The sequence below is a fragment of the Thunnus thynnus genome, chromosome 9 (genome assembly GCF_963924715.1).
Source record: "Thunnus thynnus chromosome 9, fThuThy2.1, whole genome shotgun sequence".
Taxonomy (NCBI): domain Eukaryota; kingdom Metazoa; phylum Chordata; class Actinopteri; order Scombriformes; family Scombridae; genus Thunnus; species Thunnus thynnus.
The window spans coordinates 10903917-10927881 of NC_089525.1; the positions used below are offsets into that span (position 1 = coordinate 10903917).

At 41.1% G+C, this 23965-nt stretch overlaps 6 protein-coding genes across 6 annotated transcripts; 5 read left to right on the forward strand and 1 right to left on the reverse strand.

Moving 5' to 3' along the window:
- The first annotated feature begins 668 nt into the window (after window positions 1–668).
- tmsb2 (thymosin beta 2) lies at window positions 669–2719 on the forward strand. Its single transcript, XM_067598791.1, has 3 exons — window positions 669–824; window positions 1886–1990; window positions 2252–2719. The coding sequence occupies exons 2-3, from the start codon at window positions 1891–1893 to the stop codon at window positions 2287–2289; spliced, it is 138 nt and encodes a 45-aa protein (XP_067454892.1). The 5' UTR covers window positions 669–824; window positions 1886–1890; the 3' UTR covers window positions 2290–2719.
- Window positions 2720–5864: 3145 nt separating this feature from the next.
- LOC137189118 (protein Wnt-8a-like) lies at window positions 5865–8173 on the forward strand. The gene is made up of 6 exons (XM_067598793.1): window positions 5865–6278; window positions 6403–6436; window positions 6569–6707; window positions 7093–7218; window positions 7326–7468; window positions 7588–8173. Exons 1-6 carry the CDS (start codon window positions 6208–6210, stop codon window positions 8152–8154), a joined length of 1080 nt encoding a protein of 359 aa, XP_067454894.1. The 5' UTR covers window positions 5865–6207; the 3' UTR covers window positions 8155–8173.
- Window positions 8174–8768: 595 nt separating this feature from the next.
- Window positions 8769–10952, forward strand: LOC137189117 (protein Wnt-8-like). The gene is made up of 6 exons (XM_067598792.1): window positions 8769–8830; window positions 8917–8950; window positions 9055–9184; window positions 9687–9812; window positions 9989–10131; window positions 10232–10952. The coding sequence occupies exons 1-6, from the start codon at window positions 8769–8771 to the stop codon at window positions 10787–10789; spliced, it is 1053 nt and encodes a 350-aa protein (XP_067454893.1). The 3' UTR covers window positions 10790–10952.
- A 2240-nt stretch (window positions 10953–13192) lies between these two features.
- Window positions 13193–16577, forward strand: lcp2b (lymphocyte cytosolic protein 2b). The gene is made up of 12 exons (XM_067598794.1): window positions 13193–13369; window positions 13595–13657; window positions 13762–13808; window positions 13972–14092; window positions 14310–14517; window positions 14620–14721; window positions 14861–14941; window positions 15047–15131; window positions 15238–15316; window positions 15656–15730; window positions 15876–16025; window positions 16206–16577. The coding sequence occupies exons 1-12, from the start codon at window positions 13292–13294 to the stop codon at window positions 16329–16331; spliced, it is 1215 nt and encodes a 404-aa protein (XP_067454895.1). The 5' UTR covers window positions 13193–13291; the 3' UTR covers window positions 16332–16577.
- A 1598-nt stretch (window positions 16578–18175) lies between these two features.
- On the reverse strand, window positions 18176–19381 carry syce3 (synaptonemal complex central element protein 3). The gene is made up of 3 exons (XM_067598796.1): window positions 19284–19381; window positions 18861–18969; window positions 18176–18697 (listed from the first exon to the last, which is right to left on the reverse strand). The coding sequence occupies exons 2-3, from the start codon at window positions 18967–18969 to the stop codon at window positions 18513–18515; spliced, it is 294 nt and encodes a 97-aa protein (XP_067454897.1). The 5' UTR covers window positions 19284–19381; the 3' UTR covers window positions 18176–18512.
- Window positions 19382–19493: 112 nt separating this feature from the next.
- foxi3b (forkhead box I3b) lies at window positions 19494–22630 on the forward strand. The gene is made up of 2 exons (XM_067598795.1): window positions 19494–21138; window positions 21315–22630. Exons 1-2 carry the CDS (start codon window positions 20538–20540, stop codon window positions 21890–21892), a joined length of 1179 nt encoding a protein of 392 aa, XP_067454896.1. The 5' UTR covers window positions 19494–20537; the 3' UTR covers window positions 21893–22630.
- Window positions 22631–23965: the final 1335 nt, after the last annotated feature.

Here is a 23965-nt window from a genome sequence, read left to right on the forward strand (position 1 = left end):
AGAGTATAGTAAAAAAAATGCCTATAATTTCTGAAATCCCAAGGTGACATCTTCATATTACCCATTTTGTCTGAAAAGCAGTGTACAATCCAAAGATATTCAGTAAGAGGACTAAGAAAACAAGCAAATAATCACAGTTGAGAAATTGCTTTAAAATATCACTGAAATGATTAATATTTGTGCTGTTTTGTATGCAATTCCTTTTGAGTTTTTAATCGTATAAAAGCCCATCTAGGGTTGGGCATCGGAAACTGGCTTGAGCTATAAATGCTGTGGTATGTGGCATTGGTCCATGCTATATACTTGTCCCTATAAAAGGGAGTTTTCTGCAGTGCTATGACATACTGGCGGACTCACTTTAACTCTATAAATACCCATAACGCTGATACATATCCAGCATGTAATGTACTATATATTATAGAGGTATAAAGTCTGGGCACAAACTCCTCTTCCCATCATCTCATATGATTTGTCCCAAACCTACTCAACGCATAATATTAGCTAAATTATTTATCATATTCAATCTCATCTGAGCTAAACAGCACAGCTGTTTCCTATCAGTGGTTGGTTTCCTCTAGTCTTTTCCCTGGAGAACATTAATATTGATGACAAGGAGGAAGGCTGACTAAGCTCTCAGTCACTCTCTCTCTCTCCCCTCTCTCTCTCCCCTCCCTCTTATACCCACACCCTGGATGCAGGCAGGCGTGCACACACCGGCAGATACACTCAGCTTCCGTATCGCTCTCCCTTCTCAATCTCTGTACCTCTATCCCTCCCTGCTCTCTCCGCTGGTGGATTTTAGCCCACTGCTGTGTGGAACACCGGTAAGAACCAATCCTCTCTCTTTCAGTGTATTCTTAATTTCTCTGTGTCTGTGTGTCTCTTTTTGATTCCTTTTTACTAGGAGTGAAACAAAGGGATTTGGGGTGTGGCTGGATCAGCAAAGGCTGACTGCTAATGGCAGCAATGAAATGATGTGAAAGAGGGATGGTGGTGCTGATGGTGATAAAGGAACAATAGTGCTAATGTTTGGATCATTAGTTTTACTGATCAACTGAAAAAGGTGTGCTTCTGACTTCTGTTGTTCATGTTAGCAGAGGTGGATACACAGTGGCTATCATTTGTAGCTGAAAAGATTCGGTGCGCCTCGTTTCAAGACACTGAAAATTTAAGAATTCTGGCCACGTGCCCAGCATGTCTATTTCTATGACAAAGCAATCCTACTAGGCCCCGTTCAAATTCATAATGAGAATAATTCTACAGTAGCATGGTTTGCAAATGACTGGCTTCAGGCTAGTGGGCTTGTCACATTTCCATACCAGTCTCCAACAGAGCAGTGGTTCAAACAGGCGTGACTGGGCCAGACTGTGCAAGACAGATTAGTCAGACCTGAGGCTAGGTCAGGAATATGACTGCAGTGGAGCCTGTGGAGCATTGCTGAGATCCACGAGGCTGCAGGGGTGGATGCAGAGAGAGAGAGAGAGTGAGAGAGAGAGTGTGTATGCGGAGGGGAGAGAACAAAGACCTCAGCCTCGGAGAGAGGGAAAAGCGGAGACAAAGAAGAGAACAGACAGCTGGGTAAAAATAGGCACATGTTAGCAACATAGGCATTTTGGAAATGAGCATATCAAGACAGAGCATGTGTGGGAGGCAGCCACCACTCACAGGCACCCATGTGGACGTATGTGAGCTGCGGCGTAGCCACTCCCTTTATGTGCTTTATGTGCCTTAAAGTATCATTCGGAGCCATCAGGATTTTTTGACAGTCCTTGTGATGACTTCATTTCTTTTACATTTAAGAATATACCTAATAAATGCATGTACATTATGTAAGCTGCATTATTAATATGACAGGAAAGGTCAAACCTGTGTTTTTCTTTCACAGCCAAAATGTCTGACAAGCCCGACATGACTGAGATTGCCCGTTTCGACAAGACAAAGCTGAAGAAGACAGAGACAAAAGAAAAAAACCCTCTGCCCACCAAAGAGAGTGAGTGTACCCTCGTGTGTTTCTCAACAGCGCTTTGTCAAACCTTCAAGTCTTTATCCCCTGAAACAATTTTCTTGTCAGCCCTTACTCATCACATCCAACTTGCTGTCCAAAGACCACATGCACTGAGCAGCAGATAGCAAACTGCTGCAACATCAGCACATCATTGATATACGGCAAATAAAAAAAAAAGCCCCATCCACTCACATGCTCACTACACGAGCCTGCTGACCGACACTACCTTCTTCTCTTCTTTTGCAGCCATCGAGCAGGAGAGGAAAGGCGATGCCACACCTTGACTTTTGAGCACATGAAGAAAAGAAGCTGAGATGCCACAGCAAAAAGCACTTTCTTTTGATTATCACAGTATTTGAATCTCTTGATTTGTCTTCAGAAAAGGGTGCTCTTGAGCTCCCTGGGGGTGCTATAAGGGTATATGGCATCCTCACATGGGGGCTCTCTTACCACATCGGGTGAAAAACGTTAGCCTGGGTGCCTGTCTTGCCCCGTTAGCCTATAGCTAACATTTCTCCAATATTGCCAAACTGGGGAGTGGTGTAGTGATGTAGCACTGAGAGATAGGCAGGCATCCAGGCTAGGGGTGGGGAAGGGTGGGGTGGGGGTGCCTACAGACAGGGGCGCAATCGGAGTCTAATCATGTGGGACGTTTTCTTAATAAACTTTTTACTTTTCTTTATGAAATAAATATGAAGATGTGGAACCAGTCAATGCTGTGCATTTTGCTGTTGCCTTTGTGTCTATTTGCAAATAAACACACTGTGGTCATGAGGCATGGACTGATCATGCACAGCCTTGAAACAAATACACCATAAAAAACCATGTTACTATAGTAACTACTATATGATACATGATTAGATGATACATCTCAAGGGGTTTCTCCTGATACAATATATTTGCACCATTTTGCCCGTACAGAATTTACAGTATTGTAGTATGAAATTTCATACCTCATTTATGATCCATATTAAAAATGTTGTTAATGACATTTCAGCAAACAAACATAACTTTAAGGTTTCACCAGATATATGTCCAGTGCACAAAGATGTAGTGTAGTGTACGTACTTTACTGAAAGAATAACAAGGTTGAAGTGTTCTTTTGTTTTAGACTAATATTAGCAACACACATTTTATTTAAAACATACCTTAATAATTATAATACTGTACTATTAGTAATATAGCCTACTATATTAGACACATTACCATATATACTGTATATACAGAAAAAAAACACATTCATCAATTAAGTTTTTGAAATAAATCAATAAATTATTCAAACTCAACTTATCATGATGAGAAGTTGTTTTATCCTTGTATTAATTCAGCAAGCCTAGTCCTGTAGCCAGCAAACATTAGCCTGTATTGCTTGGCTTGTGGATTTTTACTTGGCATTAGAGCTGAAATGATTAGTTAATGAATTAATCAGTCAATCAACAGAAAATCAATTAGCAACTATTTTGATAATCAATCACTTAAGTCATTTTTAAGAAAAACAATATTTGATGGTTTCTATGAGTGTGAGTTGACTACATTTAGGTTTTTAACTGTTGTTTGAACAAGTCAGTTGATGACATCGCCTTAGGCTCTCAGAAATTGTGTTGGGCTTTTCTTTTTTTCTCCAGTATTCTCAAACAATTAATCAAATAAATGACAATTAAGAGAATAATCATCAGATTAATAGATAATCAAAATTATCATTAATTGCAGCCCTGCTAGGGATCATTAAGTGAATATTAACAGTAACAGCAGTGTGGTGATTTCAAGGAATCCCATAGAAGAGACAAACCATGAAGAAAGCTACAAAGAAGCAGCAGTGGGTTTCACATTTGATGCTGTCTAGCTAACAGGAGCTAGCTTGCTAGGTGGCAGTTGCTGAGCTACGAGGCTGAGGGGCTGTGGAGAAATGTGATTGGCTGGAAAGGCGAGGGGGGCGGGGACTGGAGACAACAACACTGCCACAAGTCGTGATATTAAACTTTTTAAAGATACCACTATGAAATAAAAATAAACATTTGAAAAAAAATGGGCATTTGAAAGAGTATTTTTTTACTTTACTAATAGTATAACGTCTTTATGTCACCTATTATTTATTTATTACATGCTATTTCGGATTTCCATTACAGGTCATTTACAGCCCAAAATCTCCGCCTGACTGATGTCGCTGACTGGCGTCTTCAGTCCTGCCACCCCTCCTCGACCTGTCAAACCTGTCACCTCCTGAGCCTTTATTGCTCTGTTTCTCTCACCTTGCACTGCCATAAATCACCCATCAACGCACCCTGGACGGCCTAATGTGTCTGAAATGTCTGTTAGAATTTAATTAACGTGCATTTTTACCTCATGTTATTCTAAGCATAGTGTAGAATACACACCATCCAAACCTGTATACAGAAGCTGAAAAAAATAGGCCTACTCTATATTTATTTATTTATTTATTTATTTATTTTAGTGGTGGTAGTAGTACTATAACAATCGTTTGATCTAATTAATTATATTATATTATATTACATGATTATATATTTACCCTTGACAAATTAGTCAACATTTTTGATTCGTCCATTGCTTAAAAAAGTAATAACTACAACAACAACAACAAAAAAAAACTCATGCCAGCACTGCCCACGTGATTTGTCATTGAGAGTTTCGATGTTTATGGGACATCTAGCACTCAGGAGGCAGAAACACGCCCAGTTAGATCAACTATTGTTTGTGAGTTATTAACCCATTAAAATCGTTAAATGAGTCCTCAGTCAAGGACAAATTATGAAGCGTTCCGGGTTGATTTTTAATTGTTTTGTATTATTTCCCAACCAGGTGTTGAGAGGCTCTAGGTTTCAGTCATATTGCAGGATGAATGTGGGCGATATCTAATTAGTAGGGATTATCCTCACCTACACCTCTCCACTATTGTGTGGAGGTCTTCGCCCAGCCCTCCGCCCATTGTCCGCCGCGCTGAGTGAATTGTTGTTTTAAGGGATTTTGAGTGGCTTATTGGGGATTTGACAAGTGTAAGCAATTTAATTTAAAAAACTGTAATGATAATCATTAACTTGGGAACTTAACTTATCAAATCACACTGTGAGTATGAAATGACAGAAACTGACATGATGACTGTTGATGATCGAAGTGATTATTCGGGCTAAATAAAGGAAGATAATCAGTAGAAATAAATGTGAATGGAGTAAATAGCCTTCTGTATAATCCCAGATTTCTAAAATGATCAATATGACTATTTTTTTGTTTGGTGGGGAGTAGGTCCATCAAAATGTGTGGCAATATCCCAACTAATAATTTCAAGGTTTAAACATTAAAGCTCTCATTTATTTATACTCCTGTAAATTCCAGACTGTTTTCACACCAAGTTGTTTCCCAGGGAAACATCTATTATCCTATTATCACGACGATGTCAATGTCGCCGATGTGTGAGGCAGTATTTACATGACTATATACCGTCAGCCCCTGAAAGACTTTATGGCTTTGTAGTCACTGTGCGTCCCCCTGAGGCACTGGTGCCATTTCCCAAACGTTTCCAACTTCACACGATGCGTCACGACGATATTCAGTACTGTATTTCTGTAATTTAAATTTAATAATTATGAAAACTATTCAATTACTTTTGGAGTAAAGGCCAAAGTGCACCAGACAATCCCTCTACAAATTCCCATAAATCACTTTAATATTCCTATATCATAGGAGAAGGTTGTAGTGTGTTGAGTGGTGTACTCAGATTTGTCTCCTGGCACAATTTTCTATATTTTAATATGTTCTAAATTTTATTTATATCTTAACTATACCTTAAATCTATGATATGATTAATATAGGCCTTATGTTAATATGGAATGATATGCTGATTTTATTCTGCGGATATGCCTCACTTCGTGGGAAAAGTGTATAGGGATTAAAGCCTGGGAACGACAGGTGAATGAATGGGGGGCTGTTTAACTGTCTGCGTCACTTCTTTGAAGTGCACTTATGCACCGACGGCTCCTATTTGTCTATCGAACACGGCGATCAGTGTCGTCGTTGACGCGTTTTCACAGTGAAACGCTACCTGCGGGACAAATCTGTCAATCAAAGGGGTTAGACCATATAAATATCATCCGCGTGGAGTCTGGGCCACAACTTCAGTTGCTGCCTTCTCTCTTGGTATTCACATCTGGGATACGAGAAAACAGGCCTCCGTTTGGAATACAGCTGATATGGGACACCTGATTCTCCTCACAGCGATGGTTCTGTCCATGAGCTGTCATTTCCAGTCTGCATCGGCTTGGTATGTTTACTGGTATATTACTTTTGGAGGAATTCGTTTAAAAAAAAATACTGCAGTGTAATTTGTGTCTGCTGGTGGTTTAGTGACCTTGAATTAAAATTATTTTCCTGTTTTATTTCTACAGGACGGTGAATAATTTCCTCATGACTGGACCTAAGGTAACTACAGTTTAAAACCTCTTCTGTGCAACTTGTGGCTAATACATTAGTTAATTCTGTAACGAATAAATGCCTCTTGCATTTGGTTAGATGCAATAATCCATAACGATGCCCTTTGTTTTCTCTCCCAAGGCTTTTCTGACTTACGCCAGCAGTGTGCAAGTGGGCGCACAGAGTGGAATACAAGAGTGTAAACACCAGTTCGCGTGGGACAGATGGAACTGCCCAGAAAGCACACTTCAGTTATCCACACACAACGGTCTTCGAAGTGGTAAGAAAGCCATATTATGTTTTTCCCCGAATACCTGGCATGCAGGAGCAAGGGTTCAAGTCCGGCAACTGTCAACTGTGCTGAAGCGTTCTTGCGTAAAGATTGAATCACTCAGAGCAAAAAACGCACTTCTCTGTAGCTGACCCTGCGCTCTGGCCTCAACAGAGAGGGGACGCAAACAAAATCTGACATTCCTTGCTGAAATCACATTAAAATAACATTTGTTTGACAATATTTCCACCATATAAACCTCTACTAACACATTTACGCGCGGTTTACGCGCATTTTACGATCAGTATTTGAGTGCGGCCTTTGCGCATTTATGGTGCCAAATTTGATGGCAAACTATAACATCATGGTTTGCTTTCTTTGTCACTTATTTTAGCCACAAGGGAGACATCTTTTGTCCATGCTATCAGCGCGGCCGGAGTGATGTATACGCTCACTAAGAACTGCAGTATGGGAGACTTTGACAACTGCGGCTGTGATGACTCCAGAATTGGACAGACAGGTACGTTTCTCTTCCATGCGTCTTCTATTTACTATTGGGCTAAATTACGCGAGATAGAGATGTTACTCGTACAATGTAATAACAAAGTGCATTTTTTTAATTCCCAGGTGGCAGAGGATGGATCTGGGGAGGCTGCAGTGATAATGTGGCGTTTGGAGAGAAGATCTCCAAACAGTTTGTGGACGCACTGGAAGATGGGCATGACTCTCGCGCAGCAGTTAACCTGCATAACAACGAGGCAGGCAGACTGGTATGCTATTATTTTACGGCCACATCAGCATCTACGTATGGGTTCAACCCCCAGAATAAAGATAAAGTTGTGTAGCGTTGAATTTTCAGCTAACTCTCTCTCTCTCTCTCTTCTGTCAGGCAATCAAAGCTACCATGAGGAGAGCCTGTAAGTGTCACGGGGTATCCGGAAGCTGCAGCATCCAAACCTGTTGGATGCAGCTGGCCGACTTCAGAGAGGTGGGTAACTACTTGAAGATGAAGCACGAACATGCGAAGAAACTGGAGATGGACAAGAAGCCGGCGAGGGCTGGGAACAGCGCGGACAACAGAGGAGCAATTACGCACGCTTTTCGGAGCACCGCCCGCACCGAGCTCATTTACCTGGAGGACTCTCCGGATTACTGCGTCAAGAACCAGAGCCTGGGGTATCAGGGCACAGAGGGGCGGGAGTGTCTAAAGGGTGACAAGAACATGTCCCAGTGGGAGAGAAAGAGCTGCCGCAGGCTGTGCTACGAATGCGGCCTCAGAGTGGTGGAGAAGCGCATCGAAGTCGTCAGCAGCTGCAACTGCAAGTTTCACTGGTGCTGCACAGTTAAATGCGAAAAATGCACGCAAGTTGTTACTAAATATTACTGTGCACGTAAAGAAAATGGGAGGAAACCACATAATAAAACAAAGCGCAGGCATCGTGCGCGCCGGCACTGATTGTCATTTGTTGCATAGACTGTTGCTCATCACCATTCATCATCAATCATTATTATTATTCTGTATTACAAGAGTGTAGTTTGTATAACTTCAACTATCACATCACCTGAAGCCTTTTAATGCACTTTATGTTACTAATTTGATCAATCACATTGTGTTTTTAGGACCAAGTTCTCCACACATGCTCACCCTTTATCACCTCAGAGCGTGTGTTGTGTGGAATGTGTTGTGGGGATATTTGGCCGGATTTGTTCTGTGTTGTCTGCGAAATATTTTATGTGTATTTTTATTGAAAAAAAAAGACCTAATAAATATTTTTATAATATATATGACTCCGTCTGGTTTGTCAGAGGCAATAGTCTGATTCCGTTATTTGTATATTGGTGTCCTGGTGTCATGCAGCCTTGGGAAGAAAATAAACTACCACCTAATGCCACCCTTTGAAGTGCGCATAAAGGCGTTTCCTAAAGCCACCCAATCAGCTCTCTCTGACCTGGGGGGGACAAAGCACAAGAGCTCCATTTGTTCTCCATTCAAATAAAAGAGAAAGTTGCAGCACACCGGCTCAAAATAAGTAGGTCTCTTCTTTGCTGGCTATCCTTAGCTATATCAAAATGGTGCATTCATTATTGTGGCTCCTACCTCTCCTATACAAAATGACTCCGGGACATGCCTGGTAAGTGACTGTTTTCCTCTATATTTACTATATGTGTAGACGTAAGGTTGATTGATCTAATTCTTTAATGTTTATCTTCTTCTTAGGGTTGCAAGTAACTTTCTTATGACGGGACCCAAGGTAAAAAGAAAAGACTTGATTTCTTGAATTACTCAGACAAGTTGGGGATATCATTTCTGAACGTGATTCAGGCCAATAAACTGTCATTATTGCCTCTCCTGCAGGCCTATCTCACCTATGCAAGAAGCGTGCAGGTGGGCGCACAGAGTGGGATTGATGAGTGCAAACACCAGTTTACTTGGGATAGATGGAACTGTCCGGACAGCGCAGTCCAGCTCAGAGGACTACGACGCGGTAGGTTATGATTGTAAAGACAGTTCCTACCTGCGGTTATGGATGCGGGTCCACACATTTTAAAGAAATGTGATCTTAAGGATATTTTTCCTGTGCGTAAAAATGATTCTTTGCCGCGTAAAATGTATGTTTCCATGCATCCACAGGACATCAGGAACTTATATGGAAAACACTAAAATCTCACTATAAGGGATCAGATAAATATGGATAGGTGTATAGCTATCAGTTACATATTCATCTATTCATTTCCATGTTAGTTAGTCATGCCTACAACGAACTCAGTTGAAAAATGCTGAATTTTAAGGCATAATTGTACCTAAATGTATTTTATCACTATTTTGTAATGATTTTTATTAGCATTATTACAGGTAATTCTTTCATTTTCACTTACTTCCATTTTCATACAGCTTGGCATGACATAGCTATTTAGTGTGACATGTTTCTGCCCTAGAAGATGTTGATTACCCAATATTATATATTACATATTTCCTCTCGTTTACAGCCACCAGAGAGACGTCTTTCGTCCACGCCATCAGTGCAGCAGGGGTCATGTACACTCTGACCAGGAACTGCAGTCTGGGAGACCTCGACAACTGCGGCTGTGATGTCTCAAAGAACGGGAAAATTGGTGAGGCTCACTGAAAAAATATATATATTACCCTGAATGTTACTTTACAACCAGCTACTGTGTCCTATTGTGAACATTAAACTTATTTTAAATGTGTATGCATTTATGATACAATATGAATGTATGATATTCGAGGGTTAAAGTTGGTTTAATTTTAACTGATATTTCGTTTGCAGGCGGACGTGGCTGGTTATGGGGTGGCTGTAGCGATAACGTGGATTTCGGGGAAAGGATTTCCAAACAGTACGTGGATGCGCAGGAGACAGGTCAGGACTCCAGGGCTGCTGTCAACCTGCACAACAATGAGGCCGGACGTCTAGTAAGCATCTTCAAAAGCCTTTCTCTGACATTTAACAAAAATTTTTCTAATTGCAATTTAAATATTCGGCAGCAATTTAACTTTCCCTGGTTTCCAACAGGCTGTGAAGGCAACAATGAAGCGCATCTGCAGATGTCATGGCATGTCTGAGAGCTGCAGCGTCCAAACCTGTTGGACACAGCTGTCCGATTTCAGAGACATTGGCAACTATTTGAAAATTAAGCACAGCCAAGCCCAAAAACTGGACATCGACAAAAGGCGTATGAGGGCTGGCAACAGCGCGGACAACCGAGGTGCCATCGTGGACGCGTTCGGCAGTATCTCCCAGACGGAGCTCGTCTACCTGGAAGACTCTCCAGACTACTGCAGGAGGAACAGCAGCTCGGGGCTGTACGGCACCGAGGGCCGGGAGTGTGTGCAGCACGGAGAGGGTTTGACCCAGTGGGAGAGGAGGAGCTGCCGCAGGTTGTGTCATGAATGCGGCCTGAGGGTAGAGGAGAGGCGCACGGAGGTAGTGAGTAGCTGCAACTGCAAATTCCACTGGTGCTGCAAGGTGAACTGTGACGACTGCTCTCAGGTTATAGTCAAACACGTGTGCGCCAGGAGGGAAAGTGGTGATGGACATGGCTTTAGACGGAGATATCGTGGACCCAAATAATAAAGATTTTACAAGTTATCAGTCTTCATGAAAGTCTGTGAAATAAGGGCCAGATTTAGCTGAGATTAAATGTCTAATGTTTGCACTTTTGTTTTATTTTTCAGTGTTGTATGTCTATTTATGAATACTGTTTGTTTGATTGAAAATAAATGGTTGAACTGGGCTTGTTGAGTCTACATGAAATAAAGATTTCTTAATGTCAATTTAAGTCTTTTTTTCCAGGAAAAATCGCATTATTTTACTCCGGGGATTTTATGACAAGGCACACATACCAAAGTTACGTCCATTAGAATAAGAATGGACTGAATACACTTAACAGAGGATTACATGGATAACATGGTGCAGTTCACACCTAGCCGAGGTGTTGATCCACCGTTGATCCCGTATTACTTTGATGTCAACGTGTATTGATTTGATTCAAAGAGCTGTGAGGCTTTGAAAGACAAATTAGGGAAGTATTTCTACCACTACAAGTTAGGTATTTGGGACTGATAATCTGGGACACCGCTGCCTATCCGAGTCTTTGTCACATCCCACAGGCAATGCAAATGTTTCACAATACATCAAAGCATATGGGGGGGGGGGGGCGTTGACAGACTGCTACAGACTTTCTCAGCAAAATGGGTCACTCTAAGGTGCAGTTATTACAGCCAGAGAAGAGACAGTTATAAATAAGGGCGACTCACATTCCACTTTGAAAGCAAGATAATTTCTAATCTTATAATTTGCAAGTAATTAGGTCTAAGAGAGGCCCCGATCCCCACCCACCGGCCTGTCTGCCTCTAAGGAGCCATTCATTCACCCCCTTCTTTCCTCTACCCCCTGTATCTCCAGAAATCTTCCTCTCAGCTGGATGTGTCATAAATCTGCCACTGCCTCAGTTAAATGAGTGATGGCATGGATATTACCTTCATCAGGGGGTCCACGCCTGGGGGAGAGGGGGGTGGGAGTCTAACAGAAAAGAAGGCAGGTCACAAGGCTGTTTTACTGTCTTTACTGAGCAGTTACTATAGAAGCAAGTAAATAGCAAGATAAGAACAGCATGGATTATCATTATATTAGATCAACATGTGTTACTATATATCCCTAAGAAGTGTGGTTACGTTATAGAGTCTGGCACAGGCAGAAAAGAAAGAGAAACTGTGAAACTGTACGACTTCACCCAGAGTGAAATGAAATCTCAACTGTAGGGAGAACAAGTAAACACTCTCACAGACCAAAAAACACTCCCTCCAACCCTTCCCATGTGTCTGTTTGCTTCTGGGGATGTCCTGTATTTCCCATGCTGTCCTGCTGTGTGTTAATGAAGCTTTCGCCCCACTGGAGGCCCTCACCGATCCACCCCTTATCTCTAATCTCCATTGGGTACAAATATTGGTTCCATATTGGTCCCATCTGAGCATAGTCTGACCTGATGCTCACTGGTGCTCTAGAAGTGTAATGACCACATGTTCTTCCATTATTGTCTGTTGAAATGTTGAAAAAAAGAGATGAGAAGTTGTCTTTTGTGGCTTTTTCATTTTTATGAAATTAGTATTTTTAAACCATAAAAAAAAATCAACCTAATATTCTGAACATTATTTTACACTGATATAACACCTAGCTAAAATTGCTGCTATATAATTACACTGTATTTGGTGCCTCCTCTACAGTGGTAGTATCATGTCTTTCATGGGGGATATGTTTCCCAATCAGGAGAGCAGAGGAAAACAGTGGAGGGGGTGATATCCCATGAGGACCCCCCAGGAGGACTCCTGTATTCACCCAGACAGGCCTGGGGGTCTAGGGGGGGATCTGAGCGTGATTGATCATCCTTTCTCCCTGCAGCCCTCCTCTCTCACCTGGGTGTGAGATACCAAGAGGCCTGACTCAGGACAGGCTGCGGCTGGGATACAAGATCTGACACAGTCCTCGACATCAGTTTGCAAGCCGCGCTACGAATTTGAATAAAAAGCATGTGTGAGGTGAGAACATGGCTTACAACAAATACTTCTAAGCAGCTACATTAATATATGTATTGTATATGAATAAAACAATTTAGAAATGTTTATCCACATTTAGGCTTGAGCAACATTAACGTCTAGATCTAAAGAGATCTAAAATTAAGACATGTCTGTCTCACAAGCTACGGAAGAAGTCACAAATCAGACACACAAGTTGAAACATGATGAACCAATACGTAGGTAAATGCTGTTGGTGCGTGACAGGAAATCAGCTGCGCCTATGTTTAGAGACACATACTCTGCAGTGTGAACACACTTAAACATTTTAAGTCTTTATGACCACAAATGCATTCTATCTTAGCCCTTTACGCAATAGGTGGGTAAGAAGATGACACACCACAAGTATGGCTATTTAAAGGACTGAGAAGTCTGTGAACTCTTCATTTTGTAAGGTAGATTGAGTAAGATTTCATCACTTTTCAACACTGCCAAACAGAAAGGCCCTGCTTTGAAGTAAACCCTGTATTTTTTCAGTGGGTGATATTTACGGGAGGCGAGCATGAATTTAAATAATGTTCCTTCTAAATCGGAGGTGATGGGATGGAATCCCCAAACTCTAGCTGACTACATGAAGAGGGTGAGTAGCGACTTCACACTATAAAACTCTTTTATATCTTCTGTAATAGCCAAGCACTTTACCTGTAACTGTCGTCTGGCCTTATTCTTGTCTACGATCTAATGCAGTACATTTCGTAACACTAAATCTGACTGAGCTACTTGATTTTTTCAGACATTTATGTAATAACTGCAGTAAAAGTTTATTTCCCTTCTCTGAGTGTGTGACATCTTATTATCTTTTCAGCTTAACTTACCAGGCTGTGACAAAGTGGTGATGAAGGGAAGCATAAGTGGAGCACAGTTCATAGTAAGTGTGTGTAAACCTCTAGAGGTCTTTTACTATTCTGAAATACTCAGTCCTTGATTTTCTATTCTGTTTCATTACTGTATGTGCAACTCTACATCATCCAGCATATGACTGAGTGTGACCTCCAAGCGTTCCCCAGCGTTTACATTCCGTGAGTCCTTTTTTTTTTTTTCCACTGACACCAAACAGATTTACAACCAAAAGTATCGATACATGATCCGTAAGGCTGCAGTAGCGAGTGGTAGTTGTCGCCACAATTGAAAAGTTGCAGTATAATAATATCTTGGTAATGTTTTGGTCTCGTATCTTGGCAGAATAATCACTAAGATCCACAGTGAAGTCAGTAAGCGAGAGCAGAGGAGGTTTTTCGGTAATAAGTACGCAAACAGAGCAGTATTTGCACAAAGGGAAGAGAACTGGGACTCAGATGAGTCTGTAAGTAAAAACCGCAAGTTTTTTTGTTTGTTTGTTTGTTTGTTTGTTTGTTTGTTTTTTGGCCACTTTTAGTAGCACAAATGTCAGTGTCAAACTAAATGATTAAAATTAAATTACAATGTTATTTAATTTGCAGCATATTACAGAAGGAATAGTTCAAAAATCTGCCTTCTTTGATCTGTGTTGCACTTGTGTCACACATCTGGGCTGTGGTCAGGACAACGACAGCGATAATGTCTATGAGGGTCCGGATGAAGAGGAAGGGGAAGACAACTACATCTGTGCTCTGACTGAGCCACCGACAGCTGAGGAACAAGACAGTGACGAGTCGTCCGAAAGTGACTTTGAGCTGCCTTCCTCTCCGCACACATCAAAGCCACCTCTACACCCGAGACCGGCAACACCTCGGAAATGTCAGTCCAGAGGTAACAGAAAGCAACTACAATAACAGTGCTATGAACGAAGCAATGTAACCACATGCTAAAACATACCAGTATAACAGCAGAATTTCATGTATGTGTGTGTAGATCCTGTGCGTTATCCCACCCCTGCTGAACGGACCTCAAAACCTCTACTTCCTCCCCTACCGAGAACGAACCACTCCGCTCAGCCACCTTTGAGAGCACCAGGTCACTGTACATTTAATGACTCCACAATCACCTGCCTTATTGATGATGATGATGGTGATTTTTGTTGGCAGAAAAATAATGTGTCAGACGCTGATAAATCATCCTCATCTAAAAATTATTTTCTCATCCTGAACAGCAGCTGGCCAACCCAGTCCACATATCGACAGGAGCAGTAAGCCTGGACAATCCAGCCCGCTGCTGAAAGACCTTCCAAAATCAAGTATGAGCTGCTTATTGTGTAGTGTTTGAGGTGGTTGTAACTGTTGTTACAGGTTGTCACAATATTATACATTTCTATTTCAAACTATCATATCATGTCCACAAGAGGGCAGCGCTGTCAAGGCTCCTGGCTCATCCAGCAGCAAGTACCGTCCACCGAAGGCCCCTAAGCCAACAGATGTTTTCATCAAGTAAGCCAACCTAAACAATCTATGAGTCTAGCAAGCTCTTCACTTCTGGGTGATGCAATTATTTAAATTCTTCCAATCTTGTTCTATTTTATCTCTCCCTTCCCAGAGCGACTAAACTCACTCCGGCTCCTCCAGTGCCAACACAACGTACTATAATTAGCCATTCAAAACCAGGACCAAGAGAGGTGAGATTGAAAAGTGCAATCACAATTGAGCCACCATTTCCTTAGAATGTATACTGTGCAAGTTGGAGAACGTACATGATGTTAAGGGTGAGCTTTTCTGTGCAATTACGCACCTTGAGCACTTTCAGAAGGGAAACAGCAGATGGTGATGTTGTAAAAAGAACACAACAACAGGGAGCTTTATGTCTGCTATGAGAACTTGTTCACTAAATTGGCCATATACTATTATTTGTGTTACATTTATTTACCCAAAATACTCAGTCATTGCAACAGAAAAACTAATAGAACGAGTTAGTTTGTTTAGTCCTTACTATGAGTGTTTTATTATGGTTCATCCAGGATTTGGATCCCAGCTGGTATGGAGGAAAGGTGACCAGACGTCAAGCTGAAGCTATTCTCAGGGAGGTGAACAAGGTCCGGTGGTGCCTCTCACATCTCTCACCCTCCTGTCTCTGGAGCAGAATAACAAACATACACATATAAACAAACATGTAGTTGAAATTTTACAGGATTTTGTTGTTGCAATATAATGTTAATATAACATGTGCATGTTTTTAAGGACGGGACATTTGTGGTGAGAGACAGCACGAAAGGCTCTGCTGAGCATCCCTACACCCTGATGTTGCTAAAAGATGACAAAGTTTACAACATTAAGATCCGTTACCAAGGCAACGCCTACTCCCTTGGCACTGGCCTCAAGAACTCCAAGGTAAACTGAAAATGATGACACCATTAACTGGAATGTTAAAATGAGAGGAAAAAGTGTGCACACTCTGAGTAGACTGAAAAGTTCACATCTAGCGACACACCTCAGGGAATGTTTGATGCTGACTTGTGCTGCGCTGCGTCATTAGGTCCCTCATTTTTTTTGTGTGCTGTTGTGCTGTAGATTTTCCCTGGGGTGACGGAGATGATTACCCATCACACACTCAACCCGCTGCTGCTCATTGATGCCACAGACCCGAGCTCTGAAGCGCACAACCAAAGCTGTCTGCTGTACCCTGCAGGACTCTGACCAGAACCAACACCAAGCTTAATGTGGGTGTGTACGCGTCTGTCTCTGCTGTTTCAGTGTGCAAATTTGTGCACACATATGTGGGTTTGTTCTCAAACCTTTTAAAAAACACCTGGACAAATGTTACAATTTTCAAAATCGCAATGGTCACTGTCTTGTAATTCCTTTGTTGGTACCTTGACTTTTGTTTGCAGATTTTTACATGAGTGGCTGTTTGTAGATTTTATTAAACTATGTTTTCCAGATATGCAGCATTACCTCTGTTCTTCACGCATCAGAATCAGGTCAAGCTTGCCATGGCTGCTTTGGCGCCTCCTGGACTTTCAGGAACGCCAGCTTGTCAGGGTGGCCAACACAAATGATCAGATCACACTGTCTGAGCTGGGTTTGCACTGCAGGCAGAAAACAAATATCCTGTTTCACATCTGCCTCAGGTCAACACAGTCCTGAAATGTCCAAAAGCAACATCTCAGAATATATGAGTTTCCACACCAGCGATCAGACTTAACGGCAAACAGCCTGATTTGTAAACTCAAAAGTATACATTCCTTTCTACTTCCCCTGCTTTTTTAAAGCCATACTGGTATTTCACTGTATAACTGACACAAAGATCCCAAATACCAAAAATGATGTTTGTGACCACTGAGGAGTGAGAAGCACAAAAAAACTAAATGATAGATCACTTATACTATTTTTAATTGTCTGATTTTACTGCTAATTTGTAGAACTTAAAATGTTTTAACCATGTAAAGCATTTTGTAACTGTTTTGAAAAGTGCTCTATAAATAAAGTTTATTATTACTATTATTATCATTATTATTATTATTAGCATTATTAGTAGTAGTAGTATTAAACCTTTGGGAAAATACTTTTCTTTTTCTTAATAGGTCATCATATTTGAAACACGTTTGTTAATGCACGTCTTTTATCATTTCTTGTTAGTATCAAATAGTAGAGTAGGTTCATTTCTTGTTTACTGCCTGCAAAAACAGTAAAGAGGGGACACATCACTAAGTGTCACAGCTCCTCCCATCTATAAAATAACAAACAAACTTCTGATATTTTCCTAAATTCAAGGCTTTGAGCTATTAACATGAGTAGATAGGTATACAGAAGTAAGACAACACTGTAAACGGATTACATTGATTGCTGTTTTGCCCGTAACTGTCCCCCCTGGCAGAGATGTTGCAACATCTTACCTCTCATCAAATGGCCTGATGGATAGCCATGTTTTTGAAATCCTTCAGTTACTCCTATCTGTCCATCAGCAGAGTGCAAACTGACAGACATCATGTGGCATAAAGTAACTGCACCACTGACATCTTCAAGCAAAGCTAACTTGCATAGCAGTTGGTGTACAATAATCCACTCTTGGCTATCACATTGCAGATCTAGGGTAACAGTTACATCATGCGCTTTGCATATTTGCAAATCGATCATCAAGGTCATCTTACTGGCATAATTGATGCTTACTGACATTTGGGAGGTGTGAAGGGTGGGAAAGGAGATAAACAGTTATACGTACAAGCCAGTTGATCCATGCAATTAGACAAGGAGTCCAGCCCTTTCAGTATGTTTTCCAGATCAATGCAGGCGGTGGAGGTAGCTTGTTCGTTGCTCTTCTCTGTGTTTTCCATCTGGAAAAAAGAATAATATGACAACAAAAACAGGCTATGTCAACTGATGATACATATCATGAGCAGTCCCCCAACAAAAACCTAAACAGTTCTAAATGCTGATACAATATTACATATAAAAGTAAAGATAAAATAGAATTAGTCTAATTACACACTTCAGTGAAGGAGATAAATGTCAGTCTATAAAAAAAAAAACACCTGAACACATTCTTGTTTAAAATTGTCTTTATTTATTGCATTTAACAAACCACTTTAGTAACTACGTAACACACAATATCTGCAGGCCACTTTACAAACAACTTATTACAATCATACTGTGGGACTGCAGTTTACATTACTGAATGAAAAATCCTGTTTTAATGCAAACAGAAGGCAGATGCAGATCCCTCCAAACTCCTGCTTCTCCATAGCAAAATAAAAATGAACATAGTGTTTTAGCATTTACTTGAACACAATAAAATGTAATGTAAAACTGCTTTAACAACCATTGACATAAACCAATCCCTTAATCTAAGTCCGTATAAACTGAAATCTAATAACGACATCACATTTGATTTAGTGTTGTAGCAGCAGGCTCAGGACATGTGTCACTTTCTGGCTTCTGGTCTCGGTCTCCGCTGACAACAACTCTGCACCTGTGATACTCTTCTTCCAGTCTCCGCATAGAGGCCCCCAGCTCGGGACTGGTCCGCAGTGCCACCATGTCATAAGCCATCCAAGTCAGCTGCACTACAGGTGTACAGGAGGAGGAGGAGGGTGAAAATGCAGTTAACAGACATTTATGTTGGCTTTTAGCAACTACAGCAGCTCACTAAAAATGAATCCCAATGTAACTGATGTTTGTTTGTCTGAAACCGAGCTACAATTAACGCTAAGTTCAAATAAAACATACCTGATATACTTTCAACGTTCTCAATCATTCTCTCCAAATCCTTGTTCAGCTCCAACACGTCGTCGCCGCTGTCCTGCGGCGGCTCAGCTGGTGAGGATGAATCGGCCATCTACATTGCAAACCGGCATATTTCTCTTATCAGCTGTGGTCACAGTAACCGCACACAAAACCAACGTCAACTCTCGTCAGTTAACACCTGAAAGCCATGTCTGAATCAGGACAGCCAAGGTAGACGTTAGCTTACGACGCTGTGTTCTCATACCGGCGAAAGTTAGCATGTTGACTTCTTCCAAAACTAATATTTTGACTGATATACTGTTAATAAAGAGGAACAACCATGTTTATATATGTTACACGGGATGTCAATTAGCGTGTTATGGGGATAACAAGCTATAATTAAATCTAAAAGTGTGTAAAACTTACGATAAGAGGCGTTTCTTCACAAAATTAGATGTTTAGAGGAGAAAGTTCTCGCGCTAATTTAAGAAAATGACGTGTTGCGTATTCTCAACGTACAGAGGGATGACGTAGTTAACGTCACGCTTTTAAATCTTTGCTTAACAAACTTTTCCCATAAACCTGTTGTATCCATAGGTCGTGTCATCACCTGCTACTATTTGGAAGTAAGATACACTGTGATATGACAAGAATTAAGAACATTATTGTTAAAATTATCATTTATAGGTATCCGACTATTGGAAAACATGAGAACCTCTAAAAAGATGTTAGCTTAATGCTATGTATTAAAGGGAAATAGGTTAAGAGTAAATAATATAAAAATGTATGCCAAACTATATAGGCTGCTGTCACTGCAATGCTGCTAGCTATTAACCTATTGTTCCTACTACCACAATAGGCTGTTCGTACTTTTGTGATATTTCTACCGCTAAACCTGGTTTAAAGAAGCCGAATAGAAAGAAAGAGAATAATGCTCTAATTAACTCTCTGTTCATTTATATCTCAAACTAAGTGTGGCCCAATATTTACAGAAAATATCAATGTAATGTAATATTAATTAGTACAAAGAGCATATACTGAATAAATAAGAAAACATTTGCCAAGAGCTCTTTCTCAGTACTTTTAGAGAAGGTTGTCCGTCTTCATGATGACTAAGCTGTCCGTGATTGCAAGAGAAGCATACAGAAGAAAGAAAAAAATAAAATGTCTAATCTGAAAAGGCCAAGTTATATTATTTCAGTCTGTATAAATTTGCATCATAATCATCAAAAAATTACAGATGACTGAACTCAATTAATGTTGCAGTAACAGCTTGAGTGGAAAATTATTTAATTGAGGGTGAACAAAACCCCTGGAGGAACTGAACTAGCTGACAGAAGGAAAAAAACAGATAAAAGCAGGAACAGACTACTCACCTGAGAAAACAACCAATCAAACGAGACTGGGGGCGTTACCAGGGAAACAGATAAAGCAGGTATGACAGGTGACATCTTGACATAAACCAAGGGCAAACAGACAAGAAAGGAGAAGAAAAGAGTAGCTTAAAAGCTCAGAGACCTTCATTTGGATCAGCTCACCAACTGCACTGAATACCTGTGACGGACTGAGCAAGCAAAGGACTTTCACTGGCTGAAAGAAGTCGCTGCAAAAAGATTTTGACACAGAAAGGAAGGACAACCAAAGGCAAAGGTAGAGGTGAGAAGAAACTCTGCCTTGACAATGTCGTCATTTGAGGCCCAGGGCCAGTCTCCTCCTCGGTGTGGCCCGCAGTTCCCTAGCCTCGGCCAGGAGCCCCCTGAACTCAGCATGTACAGTGACTGTTACTACCCTCCTCCCTCGCTGCCGAGCCCTCAGCGCACCACACCGACCTCCTACGACCTGAGCGACTACACCACCTCCTCCCCAAACCCCTACCTCTGGTTCAACGGCTCCGGGATCAACACACCACCATACCTGGCTACCACCGGCCCGCCTGGGAACCCCGGCCCTCCCTTTGTCCCTCAGCACTACGGCATGCAGAGGCCTTACCTGGGTCCGGCTGGTGCTGGAGGTCCAGGAGGGGAGCTGAGCTGGTTCTCCCTACCCTCACAAGAAGACTTGATGAAGCTTGTCAGGCCACCTTATTCCTATTCCGCTCTCATCGCCATGGCTATCCACGGAGCACCAGACAGGAGACTGACACTGAGTCAGATTTACCAGTATGTTGCCGACAATTTCCCTTTCTACAATAAAAGTAAAGCAGGCTGGCAGAATTCCATCAGACACAACCTGTCACTCAATGACTGCTTCAAAAAAGTACCAAGAGACGAGGATGATCCAGGTAACACTTAAAATATTTTTTGTGTGTTTTGTTTCTCTCTAACAAGCAAATGTTTACAGTATATGATTAATAAATTTACATTTACATTTACAGTTTGATTGTGTTGCATACATAAGCTATTTTACCCTTTTTTAAACATAAATTAAATCTTATTAACTCTCATTCTGATATTACAGGCAAAGGCAACTACTGGACACTTGACCCAAACTGTGAAAAGATGTTCGACAATGGAAACTTCCGCCGCAAAAGGAAGAGGAAGTCCGATTCCCTCTCCGGTGGTGAGGGCGGCTCAGGAGCCCCTGAGTCAGGTGACAGCGAGAGGGGCAGCCCTAAACACTCTGGCAACCCGGCCCTTAACATCTCTCCCACGCCGGACAGGATTCCCTCTCCTTCATCGTCAGGTCCCGCACCTTGTCTGAGCAGCTTCTTATCAGAGATGTCTGGGGTGACCACTGGAGCAGCTAATGAGGTGGGAGGCGATGGGTTAAACAGGCCACTGCCGATCAACCTTCCTATAGATGGGCCTCATAGGCACGCACAGCCTGGAAGCTTTAGTAGCTACTCCCCCAACTCAGCCGGCCCAGAGTGGGTACCACAAGTTCCAGCTCCCACCGTGCTCTCCTCTTCACCCACCCACTCCTCCCTAGCGTACACCAGCCCCATCCTCAGCCAGTACAGCGGGTCCAGTGGGCATTTCTATCCTCCACTGGGTTCGACAGGAATCATCTACCATCGCGAGGGCACAGAGGTTTAATAAGACATTAAGAAGGGAAAATGGGTGGTTCAACAAGACTCTTTACAGGAAAATTTTTACCTGTCTGATGACTTTTGTGTTAGAGAGCTTCTGTTGTTGTTGTGAAAGGCAATACACACACAAACACACACACACAAAGTATGTTTGCGCTGACTGAGACAGTTGAGATCACTATAGCGTGTGACAGTGGAGTAAAAAGGCTTTGATTCCCACAGGAACAGCTGAGTCAGCAGCAAAACTACGAGTGTCACTCCCTGAAACCGCTGCCGGCCTCACTATCAGATCCACAGTCAGCTTTTATTCTAACCGGAGCTAGTCTCTATCAGATCTGACTCATTATTAACAGATCCCAGATCTGATCTGCTGACATCAGGTCATTCCACACTGCTATCAGTGATTCTTTCATGGTATCACCCATGCAATGCTCAGACAGCACATTTAGAAGAGTAGTTAAATTACACCATTGTCTACAAACTGTGTTGGTGCTGCCTTTATAGAATCAACAAAAGGTTAAAGGCAGATTTTTTGTCATGTTTTTTTTCTGTAGTGCTAAAACTAAACAATCTGATGAACTTACAGTCTTGGAGTGATGCACATTTTACTTTGTAAATATGTCTGTGTTGTGTAATGTTAGACATTTATATTGTTGGTTTGTTGGTACAACTGTTATTGTATAAAATAGATTCATAATGTAATGTTTATGTTGTGTTTTTGATATGAATAAAATGTTTTAGAGTCCTCCAGTTTCAGTTTTCAGTTTTTTTTATGAAGAATAATGAATGATTATTACCTAGGAGCACTTGGCTATACTCCCCTCCCCCCCAAAAAAAGAAAGCAGACAAACATAAAGACAGAAAACAGTCCTGTCAGGAAAGCGATGACCAGCAGAGTAAAACCTGCATGTCGGTGAAACCTGATCTTTGTGTGATGGATAGTGATGGATAGTTAACTGATTCTCCTAAACGGTGAAAAGCCACATTCCCATGCTGTCCCTCTTCCTTACCCTAAACACTGAAATCTCTCTCTGTCACATCATTTATACACAGATGCTGCTGACTGGATGCAAGCGGCTTTATCAGGGGAGAGGGACCAACTGTAAAAAGCTATAAAGATGCTGAAGCGTGAAAGAACTGTTAAATAAACACAGTCACTCAGCACAGTTCACACATCATCTGTTGATTCATAATTGCCCTTCAAGCAGAATGTTAGGATGAATGTCACCACTATTATAAGTAGTTATTGAACATTGTTAGCTACCCAACATCAAAACTGATAAACAAGAACATTCTGTACAAGCAATCGAGTCAAAGTCAAAAGTTAAAGTTTAAAGCTTTATTGGATTATGAACAGAGAAACAACTTTTGCTGCCGCTTGTGCCATTCATAAAAAATACTTAAAAGTTTAAAAAAAACAATAATATGTAGAACACATAGACACTAGCAAAGATGATAATGTAATAATGAAGGATATTAAATGATCTAAAGTAAAGTAAAAATAAAGATATTGGAAATATAAAGAAACAAAACTTGACAGCAGTGTTAATTTGTTTAGTCAGATGTCCAACAGTAATACAAATGTGTACAATAAGACAGATGCACTGCAGTAACTAGAAACTGTACAGTTGATTCTGATGTGCAAATTTAACAGTAAAGCGGTAATATGTTGCTGTCTGTCTTGATACATGCTTTTCAGTGGCAGAAAGTATAGTCCATGGTGCATATAACACCACATATAACATTTCATTTTCCAACACTTGGGAGCACCTTTTGATTATTTACACATCACAGTCCACGTTTCCCCTGCCAAACTATAAATTTGGACTTCATCATCAACTAAATGAACCAATGTTGTTCTACATTCATTAATTTGAAAACTGAGATTCATACAAATTGACAATCATTTCACCTGTACCGGTAATATTCCATTCTGTTTTATTCTTTAGGTGTCCTGCTCACGTGTTATTGAAATAAATATAAATCCTTTGATCGGTGTGAGCCTTAGGCCTTTATTTACCCTGAAACACAGGCAGCATGACATCCATTTACACTAAACACAGAAAGAAAGAAAGAAAGA